The sequence below is a fragment of the Salvelinus fontinalis genome, chromosome 1 (genome assembly GCF_029448725.1).
Source record: "Salvelinus fontinalis isolate EN_2023a chromosome 1, ASM2944872v1, whole genome shotgun sequence".
NCBI lineage: Eukaryota > Metazoa > Chordata > Actinopteri > Salmoniformes > Salmonidae > Salvelinus > Salvelinus fontinalis.
In genome coordinates, this window is record NC_074665.1 from 5,480,380 (window position 1) to 5,491,194 (window position 10,815).

The 10,815-nt window shown below is 53.6% G+C and overlaps 1 protein-coding gene across 3 annotated transcripts in view; it reads left to right on the forward strand.

Moving 5' to 3' along the window:
- Positions 1–10,815, forward strand: part of tasp1 (taspase, threonine aspartase, 1) — a 123,526-nt gene that overhangs the window by 93,760 nt on the left and 18,951 nt on the right. For all 3 annotated transcript variants that reach the window (XM_055941000.1, XM_055941083.1, XM_055941155.1), the window contains 2 exons: positions 391–501; positions 7,680–7,787. In XM_055941000.1, the coding sequence (XP_055796975.1) occupies positions 391–501; positions 7,680–7,787 (219 nt within the window). The remainder of the gene's footprint in view (positions 1–390; positions 502–7,679; positions 7,788–10,815) is intronic.

Consider the following 10,815-nt stretch of genomic DNA (forward strand, 5'->3'; position numbering starts at 1 on the left):
TACATAACTCATACAAAACCCATACATAACCATACATAACTCATACATAACCATACATAACCCATACATAACCCATACATAACCCATACTTATAGTTCATATCCACCACCTCCACTAGCACATCAAACACGTATGTGCCCCACTGTGCCTGCCAGTCACAAGGCTCCAGAACCTTCTCCAGGTAGTCAGCTGTGAAGGCCTTCACCTCTGATGTTTTACAATCACCTAGCATGTAGTCTTGATAGGCTTTGAATCTCTCGTAATAAAGCAGTTCATTTGTTATAACATACATAACCCATACATTGATAAGCGTCTCCCCCTGTCTTCCCCTCCTGTCTTCCCGTGTGTGTGTGTGTGTGTGTGTGTGTGTGTGTGTGTGTGTCTACGTAGGTTGCGGGGAACATCTAATACGAACCATGCTAGCTAGGGAGTGTTCTTCTGCCATGCAGTGTGAAGATGCTCACCAGGCGCTGCTGGAGGCTATGCAGAACAAGTTCATCAGTAAGTAACACACACACACACACACACACACACACACACACACACACACATGTACACACACACACACACACTGTCCGTTTCAGCCAAGCATGTGTGTACGGAGAGACACGACTCAGTTTAGCACGGAGGAGACAAAAGACTGAAGTGAAAAAGCATTAATTGGCTAAAACGGTGACAACAAAGAGATCCAAGCAGACCGCTTCTGGGTGAATTCTGTTCACCCCTGCTAACGGCCCGTACATTCGTGTTCGACAGACAGCTGTCCTTATTTTCATGGCCACATCAATATTTTGTTGACAGTTCATTTTGATGATGGTGTTGGGCTATTTCTGTATTTTCAGAAATTAACTTTGTTTGTGCTCTCTCTCTCTGTCTCTCTCTTTCTCTCTCTTTCTCTCTCTCTCTCTCTCTTCTCTGTCTTTTTGTCTCTCTCTTTTTGTCTCTCTTTCTCTCTCTTTCTCTCTCTCTCTCTCTCTCTCTCTCTCTCTCTCTGTCTCTCTCTCTGTCTCTCTCTCTCTGTCTCTCTCTCTCTGTCTCTCTCTCTCTCTGTCTCTCTCTCTCTCTCTCTCTCACTCACTCACTCACTCTCTTTCTCTCTCTTTCTCTCTTTCTCTCTTTCTCTCTTTCTCTCTCTCTCTCTCTCTCTCTCTCTCTCTCTCTCTCTCTCTCTCTCTCTCTCTCTCTGTCTCTGTCTCTGTCTCTGTCTCTGTCTCTTTGTCTATGAGAGGAAGTGACCATTAGAGTTGAACAGAGAGGAGAGAACAGGGAGAGAAAATGTGGAATCATTTGGTGGTTTTGGTCTGGTCTTCTTCCTTTTTAGAAGTCTGTAACAGTCTGATCGTTCCGAGACATCTCTGAAACACTTCAACTGCGCCCCATATGGCACGCTATTGCCTATTTTAGGATACTACTTATGACCAAGGCCCTCACGGGGATCTAACCTCCAGGGCCCACGGGGCTCTAACCACCAGGGCCCGCGGGGATCTAACCACCAGGGCCCACGGGGATCTAACCAGGGTCCACGGGGCTCTAACCACCAGGGTCCACGGGGCTCTAACCACCAGGGTCCACGGGGCTCTAACCACCAGGGCCCACGGGGCTCTAACCAGGGCCCACGGGGATCTAACCAGGGTCCACGGGGCTCTAACCACCAGGGCCCACGGGACTCTGACCACCAGGGCCCACGGGGATCTAACCTCCAGGGCCCACGGGGCTCTGACCACCAGGGCCCACGGGGCTCTGACCACCAGGGCCCACGGGGCTCTGACCACCAGGGCCCACGGGGCTCTGACCACCAGGGCCCACGGGGCTCTGACCACCAGGGCCCACGGGGCTCTGACCACCAGGGCCCACGGGGCTCTGACCACCAGGGCCCACGGGGCTCTAACCACCAGGGCCCACGGGGCTCTAACCTCCAGGGCCCACGGGGCTCTAACCACCAGGGCCCACGGGGCTCTAACCACCAGGGCCCACGGGGCTCTAACCTCCAGGGCCCACGGGGCTCTAACCTCCAGGGCCCACGGGGCTCTAACCACCAGGGCCCGCGGGGCTCTAACCACCAGGGCCCGCGGGGATCTAACCACCAGGGCCCACGGGGATCTAACCACCAGGGCCCACGGGGCTCTAACCACCAGGGCCCACGGGGATCTAACCAGGGTCCACGGGGCTCTAACCACCAGGGCCCACGGGGCTCTAACCAGGGCCCACGGGGCTCTAACCAGGGCCCACGGGGCTCTAACCACCAGGGCCCACGGGACTCTAACCACCAGGGCCCACGGGGCTCTAACCACCAGGGCCCACGGGGATCTAACCTCCAGGGCCCACGGGGCTCTGACCACCAGGGCCCACGGGGCTCTGACCACCAGGGCCCACGGGGCTCTGACCACCAGGGCCCACGGGGCTCTGACCACCAGGGCCCACGGGGCTCTGACCTCCAGGGCCCACGGGGCTCTAACCACCAGGGCCCACGGGGCTCTAACCACCATGGCCCACGGGGCTCTAACCTCCAGGGCCCACGGGGATCTAACCTCCAGGGCCCACGGGGCTCTAACCACCAGGGCCCACGGGGCTCTAACCACCATGGCCCACGGGGCTCTAACCATGGCCCGCGGGGCTCTAACCACCAGGGCCCCTCTGGTAAAGAATAGTGCCCTCTGGTAAAGAATAGTGCCCTCTGGTAAAGAATAGTGCTCTAGACAGTTGCGAAGAGTGATGATCTAACTGTCCTGTTGTCTCTGAAGTCTCTCGTTAAACCTAACACAGCTCTATAAACCCTTACGCACAGACAGACACACAGTCTTGCCTTCGTGATGAGAGATGATGAGTCTTTGATGTGGCCAGACAACCCTCACTGAGCTTACACAACCCATTTAATTGAAGCTCTCTAAATAGAATATCTGGAATGACTCGCTTTCTTTTTTTTCTTCTTTGTCTATCTCTTTATTGAGCCGTAACGTGGTAGCCCTGGAGGGTAGGAGCGTAACTCGGTAGCCTGGAGGGTAGGAGCGTAACTCGGTAGCCTGGAGGATAGGAGCGTAACTCGGTAGCCTGGAGGGTAGGAGCGTAACTCGGTAGCCTGGAGGGTAGGAGCGTAACTCGGTAGACTGGAGGGTAGGAGCGTAACTCGGTAGACTGGAGGGTAGGAGCGTAACTCGGTAGCCTGGAGGGTAGGAGCGTAACTCGGTAGTCCGGAGGGTAGGAGCGTAACTCGGTAGCCTGGAGGGTAGGAGCGTAACTCGGTAGCCTGGAGGGTAGGAGCGTAACTCGGTAGCCTGGAGGGTAGGAGCGTAACTCGGTAGGCCAGAGGGTAGGAGCGTAACTCGGTAGCCTGGAGGGTAGGAGCGTAACTCGGTAGCCTGGAGGGTAGGAGCGTAACTCGGTAGACTGGAGGGTAGGAGCGTAACTCGGTAGCCTGGAGGGTAGGAGCGTAACTCGGTAGCCCGGAGGGTAGGAGCGTAACGCGGTAGCCCGGAGGGTAGGAGCGTAACTCGGTAGCCCGGAGGGTAGGAGCGTAACTCGGTAGGCCGGAGGGTAGGAGCATAACTCGGTAGACCGGCGGGTAGGAGCGTAACTCGGTAGGCCGGAGGGTAGGAGCGTAACTCGGTAGCCGGAGGGTAGGGGCGTAACTCGGTAGCCGGAGGGTAGGAGCATAACTCGGTAGGCTGAGGGTAGGATCGTAACTCGGTAGTCCGTAGGGTAGCAGCGTAACTCGGTAGACCGGAGGGTAGGAGCGTAACTCGGTAGGCTGAGGGTAGGATCGTAACTCGGTAGTCCGTAGGGTAGCAGCGTAACTCGGTAGACCGGAGGGTAGGAGCGTAACTCGGTAGTCCGGAGGGTAGCAGCGTAACTCGGTAGGCCGGAGCGTAACTCGGTAGGCCGGAGGGTAGGAGCGTAACTCGGTAGGCCGGAGGGTAGGAGCGTAACTCGGTAGTCCGGAGGGTAGCAGCGTAACTCGGTAGGCCGGAGCGTAACTCGGTAGGCCGGAGGGTAGGAGCGTAACTCGGTAGGCCGGAGGGTAGGAGCGTAACTCGGTAGGCCAGAGGGTAGGAGCGTAACTCGGTAGGCCGGAGGGTAGGAGCGTAACTCGGTAGGCCGGAGGGTAGGAGCGTAACTCGGTAGACCGGCGGGTAGGAGCGTAACTCGGTAGGCCGGAGGGTAGGAGCGTAACTCGGTAGCCGGAGGGTAGGGGCGTAACTCGGTAGGCCGGAGGGTAGGAGCGTAACTCGGTAGGCCGTAGGGTAGGAAGGTAACTCGGTAGGCCGGAGGGTAGGAGCGTAACTCGGTAGGCCGGAGGGTAGGAGCGTAACTCGGTAGGCCGGAGGGTAGGAGCGTAACTCGGTAGCCGGAGAGTAGGAGCGTAACTCGGTAGGCCGGAGGGTAGGAAGGTAACTCGGTAGGCCGGAGGGTAGGAGCGTAACTCGGTAGGCCGGAGGGTAGGAGCGTAACTCGGTAGCCGGAGAGTAGGAGCGTAACTCGGTAGGCCGGAGGGTAGGAAGGTAACTCGGTAGGCCGGAGGGTAGGAAGGTAACTCGGTAGGCCGGAGGGTAGGAAGGTAACTCGGTAGGCCGGAGGGTAGGAGCGTAACTCGGTAGGCCGGAGGGTAGGAGCGTAACTCGGTAGGCCGGAGGGTAGGAGCGTAACTCGGTAGGCCGGAGGGTAGGAGCGTAACTCGGTAGGCCGGAGGGTAGGAGCGTAACTCGGTAGGCCGGAGGGTAGGAGCGTAACTCGGTAGGCCGGAGGGTAGGAGCGTAACTCGGTAGGCCGGAGGGTAGGAGCGTAACTCGGTAGCCTGGAGGGTAGGAGCGTAACTCGGTAGGCCGGAGGGTAGGAGCGTAACTCGGTAGGCCGAGGGTAGGAGCGTAACTCGGTAGGCCCGAGGGTAGGAGCGTAACTCGGTAGACCGGAGGGTAGGAGCGTAACTCGGTAGGCCGGAGGGTAGGAGCGTAACTCGGTAGGCCGTAGGGTAGGAAGGTAACTCGGTAGGCCGGAGGGTAGGAGCGTAACTCGGTAGGCCGGAGGGTAGGAGCGTAACTCGGTAGGCCGGAGGGTAGGAGCGTAACTCGGTAGGCCGAGGGTAGGATCGTAACTCGGTAGTCCGTAGGGTAGCAGCGTAACTCGGTAGACCGGAGGGTAGGAGCGTAACTCGGTAGACCGGAGGGTAGGAGCGTAACTCGGTAGCCTGGAGGGTAGGAGCGTAACTCGGTAGTCCGGAGGGTAGCAGCGTAACTCGGTAGGCCGGAGCGTAACTCGGTAGGCCGGAGGGTAGGAGCGTAACTCGGTAGGCCGGAGGGTAGGAGCGTAACTCGGTAGCCGGAGAGTAGGAGCGTAACTCGGTAGGCCGGAGGGTAGGAGCGTAACTCGGTAGCCGGAGGGTAGGAGCGTAACTCGGTAGCCGGAGGGTAGGAGCGTAACTCGGTAGCCGGAGGGTAGGAGCGTAACTCGGTAGACCGGAGGGTAGGAGCGTAACTCGGTAGCCGGAGGGTAGGAGCGTAACTCGGTAGCCGGAGGGTAGGAGCGTAACTCGGTAGACCGGAGGGTAGGAGCGTAACTCGGTAGGCCGGAGGGTAGGAGCGTAACTCGGTAAGCCGGAGGGTAGGAGCGTAACTCGGTAGCCGGAGGGTAGGAGCGTAAATCGGTAGCCTGGAGGGTAGGAGCGTAACTCGGTAGGCCGGAGGGTAGGAGCGTAACTCGGTAGTCCGTAGGATAGCAGCGTAACTCGGTAGACCAGAGGGTAGGAGCGTAACTCGGTAGTCCGGAGGGTAGGAGCGTAACTCGGTAGGCCGGAGCGTAACTCGGTAGGCCGGAGGGTAACTCGGTAGGCCGGAGGGTAGGAGCGTAACTCGGTAGGCCGGAGGGTAGGAGCGTAATTCGGTAGCCGGAGGGTAGGAGCGTAACTCGGTAGCCGGAGGGTAGGAGCGTAACTCGGTAGCCTGGAGGGTAGGAGCGTAACTCGGTAGGCCGGAGGGTAGGAGCGTAACTCGGTAGGCCAGAGGGTAGGAGCGTAACTCGGTAGGCCAGAGGGTAGGAGCGTAACTCGGTAGCCGGAGGGTAGGAGCGTAACTCGGTAGCCTGGAGGGTAGGTTCGTAACTCGGTAGGCCGGAGGGTAGGAGCGTAACTCGGTAGGCCGTAGGGTAGGAGCGTAACTCGGTAGCCGGAGGGTAGGAGCGTAACTCGGTAGCCGGAGGGTAGGAGCTTAACTCGGTAGCCTGGAGGGTAGGAGCGTAACTCGGTAGGCCGGAGGGTAGGAGCATAACTCGGTAGCCTGGAGGGTAGGAGCGTAACTCGGTAGCCGGAGGGTAGGAGCGTAACTCGGTAGGCCGGAGGGTAGGAGCTTAACTCGGTAGCCTGGAGGGTAGGAGCGTAACTCGGTAGGCCGAGGGTAGGATCGTAACTCGGTAGTCCGTAGGGTAGCAGCGTAACTCGGTAGACCGGAGGGTAGGAGCGTAACTCGGTAGTCCGGAGGGTAGCAGCGTAACTCGGTAGGCCGGAGCGTAACTCGGTAGCCGGAGGGTAGGAGCGTAACTCGGTAGCCGGAGGGTAGGAGCGTAACTCGGTAGCCTGGAGGGTAGGAGCGTAACTCGGTAGGCCGGAGGGTAGGAGCATAACTCGGTAGCCGGAGGGTAGGAGCGTAACTCGGTAGCCTGGAGGGTAGGAGCGTAACTCGGTAGCCGGAGGGTAGGAGCGTAACTCGGTAGGCCGGAGCGTAACTCGGTAGGCCGGAGGGTAGGAGCGTAACTCGGTAGGCCGGAGGGTAGGAGAGTGACGCGGTAGCCCGGAGGGTAGGAGAGTGACGCGGTAGCCCGGAGGGTAGGAGCCTTGGGCCAGTAACTTGAAAGGTAGCTGGATCAAATCCCTGAGCTGACAAGGTAAAAATCTGTTGTTCTGCCCCTGAGCAAGGCAGTTAACCCACTGTTCCCCGGGTGCTGAAGACGTGGATGTCGATTAAGGCAGCCTTCTTCACCTCTCTGATTCAGAGGGGTTCAATGCAGAAGACACATTTCAGTTGAATGCGTTCAGTTGGACAACTGACTAGGTACCCCCCCCCCCCCTTCCCCTTTATCAGTGTGCTCAGTGCATATGTGATGGATTTGATTCAAACACAGAGGGTGTGTCTGCCTAATATATGGACAAATACGTGTAAACATTTCAACCAATCGATGGGTCGAAGGAACAGGTTGACTCTCGGTCGACCAATTAAATTTTTATTTTCGTCGGGGAACAGCCCTCACACACACACACACACACACACACACACACACACACACAGAATAATTGCTAGCAGTCGTTTAGTTTTGTCCCAGACCGGGTAGAGGAATACTATGGGAAATTCAGACCATTTAATTCCTGATAGACAGTAGACAACCCCCCCCCCCCCCCCTGTCTCCCCCAGGTTCCCCGTTCCTGGCCAGTGAGGACTTGGTTAGGGTTAGGGTATGTAAACGGAATGGTACCCCCCCCCCCCCCCCCCCGTCTCCCCCAGGTTCCCCGTTCCTGGCCAGTGAGGACTTGGTTAGGGTTAGGGTATGTAAACGGAATGGTAACACCCCCCCCCCCCCCCCCACCCCTGTCTCCCCCAGGTTCCCCGTTCCTGGCCAGTGAGGACTTGGTTAGGGTTAGGGTATGTAAACGGAATGGTAACACCCCCCCCCCCCCCCCACCCCACCCCTGTCTCCCCCAGGTTCCCCGTTCCTGGCCAGTGAGGACTGTGTCCTTGGAGGGGTCATCGTCCTGAGGTGCTGCAGGTGTTCCGACGCCCAACCCTCTCCTGACATCCAGGCTATACTGGGTAAGAGTTTATAACACAACCCTCTCCTGACATCCAGGCTATACTGGGTAAGAGTTTATAACACAACCCTCTCCTGACATCCAGGCTATACTGGGTAAGAGTTTATAACACAACCCTCTCCTGACATCCAGGCTATACTGGGTAAGAGTTTATAACACAACCCTCTCCTGACATCCAGGCTATACTGGGTAAGAGTTTATAACACAACCCTCTCCTGACATCCAGGCTATACTGGGTAAGAGTTTATAACACAACCCTCTCCTGACATCCAGGCTATACTGGGTAAGAGTTTATAACACAACCCTCTCCTGACATCCAGGCTATCTGAAGATGAATGTACTGACTGTGGTATGTGGTTGTCTCTCCTAGCTATCTGAAGATGAATGTACTGACTATGACTGTGATATGTGGTTGTCCCACCTAGCTATCTGAAGATGAATGTACTGACTATGACTGTGATATGTGGTTGTCTCTCCTAGCTATCTGTAGATGAATGTACTGACTATGACTGTGATATGTGGTTGTCTCTCCTAGCTATCTGTAGATGAATGTACTGACTGTGGTATGTGGTTGTCTCACCTAGCTATCTGTAGATGAATGTACTGACTGTGGTATGTGGTTGTCTCTCCTAGCTATCTGGAGATGAATGTACTGACTATGACTGTGATATGTGGTTGTCCCTCCTAGCTATCTGTAGATGAATGTACTGACTGTGGTATGTGGTTGTCTCTCCTAGCTATCTGGAGATGAATGTACTGACTATGACTGTGATATGTGGTTGTCCCACCTAGCTATCTGTAGATGAATGTACTGACTGTGATATGTGATATGTGGTTGTCTCTCCTAGCTATCTGAAGATGAATGTACTGACTATGACTGTGGTATGTGGTTGTCTCTCCTAGCTATCTGTAGATGAATGTACTGACTATGACTGTGATATGTGGTTGTCTCTCCTAGCTATCTGTAGATGAATGTACTGACTGTGATATGTGGTTGTCTCTCCTAGCTATCTGTAGATTAATGTACTAACTGTGATATGTGGTTGTCTCTCCTAGCTATCTGTAGATGAATGTACTGACTATGATATGTGGTTGTCTCAACTAGCTATCTGAAGATGAATGTACTAACTGTGATATGTGGTTGTCTCTCCTAGCTATCTGTAGATGAATGTACTGACTGTGATATGTGGTTGTCTCTCCTAGCTATCTGTAGATGAATGTACTGACTATGACTGTGATATGTGGTTGTCCCACCTAGCTATCTGAAGATGAATGTACTGACTGTGACTGTGATATGTGGTTGTCTCTCCTAGCTATCTGTAGATGAATGTACTGACTGTGATATGTGGTTGTCTCTCCTAGCTATCTGGAGATGAATGTACTGACTATGACTGTGGTATGTGGTTGTCTCTCCTAGCTATCTGAAGATGAATGTACTGACTATGACTGTGGTATGTGGTTGTCTCTCCTAGCTATCTGTAGATGAATGTACTAACTGTGATATGTGGTTGTCTCTCCTAGCTATCTGGAGATGAATGTACTAACTGTGATATGTGGTTGTCCCACCTAGCTATCTGTAGATGAATACACTAACGGTGACTGTGATATGTGGTTGTCTCTCCTAGCTATCTGTAGATGAATGTACTGACTATGACTGTGATATGTGGTTGTCTCTCCTAGCTATCTGAAGATGAATGTACTGACTGTGATATGTGGTTGTCTCTCCTAGCTATCTGGAGATGAATGTACTGACTATGACTGTGATATGTGGTTGTCTCTCCTAGCTATCTGTAGATGAATGTACTGACTGTGATATGTGGTTGTCTCTCCTAGCTATCTGTAGATGAATGTACTGACTATGACTGTGATATGTGGTTGTCTCACCTAGCTATCTGTAGATGAATGTACTGACTATGACTGTGATATGTGGTTGTCTCTCCTAGCTATCTGAAGATGAATGTACTGACTATGACTGTGATATGTGGTTGTCTCTCCTAGCTATCTGTAGATGAATGTACTGACTGTGATATGTGGTTGTCTCTCCTAGCTATCTGTAGATGAATGTACTGACTATGACTGTGATATGTGGTTGTCTCACCTAGCTATCTGTAGATGAATGTACTGACTATGACTGTGATATGTGGTTGTCTCTCCTAGCTATCTGTAGATGAATGTACTGACTGTGATATGTGGTTGTCTCTCCTAGCTATCTGTAGATGAATGTACTGACTATGACTGTGATATGTGGTTGTCCCACCTAGCTATCTGAAGATGAATGTACTAACTGTGACTGTGATATGTGGTTGTCCCACCTAGCTATCTGAAGATGAATGTACTGACTGTGATATGTGGTTGTCTCTCCTAGCTATCAGTAGATGAATGTACTGACTATGACTGTGATATGTGGTTGTCTCTCCTAGCTATCTGGAGATGAATGTACTAACTATGACTGTGATATGTGGTTGTCCCACCTAGCTATCTGAAGATGAATGTACTGACTGTGATATGTGGTTGTCTCTCCTAGCTATCTGAAGATGAATACTGTGATATGTGGTTGTCTCTCCTAGCTATCTGAAGATGAATGTACTGACTATGACTGTGATATGTGGTTGTCTCACCTAGCTATCAGTAGATGAATGTACTGACTATGACTGTGATATGTGGTTGTCCCACCTAGCTATCTGAAGATGAATGTACTAACTGTGATATGTGGTTGTCTCACCTAGCTATCAGTAGATGAATGTACTGACTATGACTGTGATATGTGGTTGTCCCACCTAGCTATCTGTAGATGAATGTACTGACTGTGATATGTGGTTGTCTCTCCTAGCTATCTGGAGATGAATGTACTGACTGTGATATGTGGTTGTCTCTCCTAGCTATCTGTAGATGAATGTACTAACTGTGACTGTGATATGTGGTTGTCTCACCTAGCTATCTGAAGATGAATGTACTGACTATGACTGTGATATGTGGTTGTCTCACCTAGCTATCTGAAGATGAATGTACTAACTGTGATATGTGGTTAC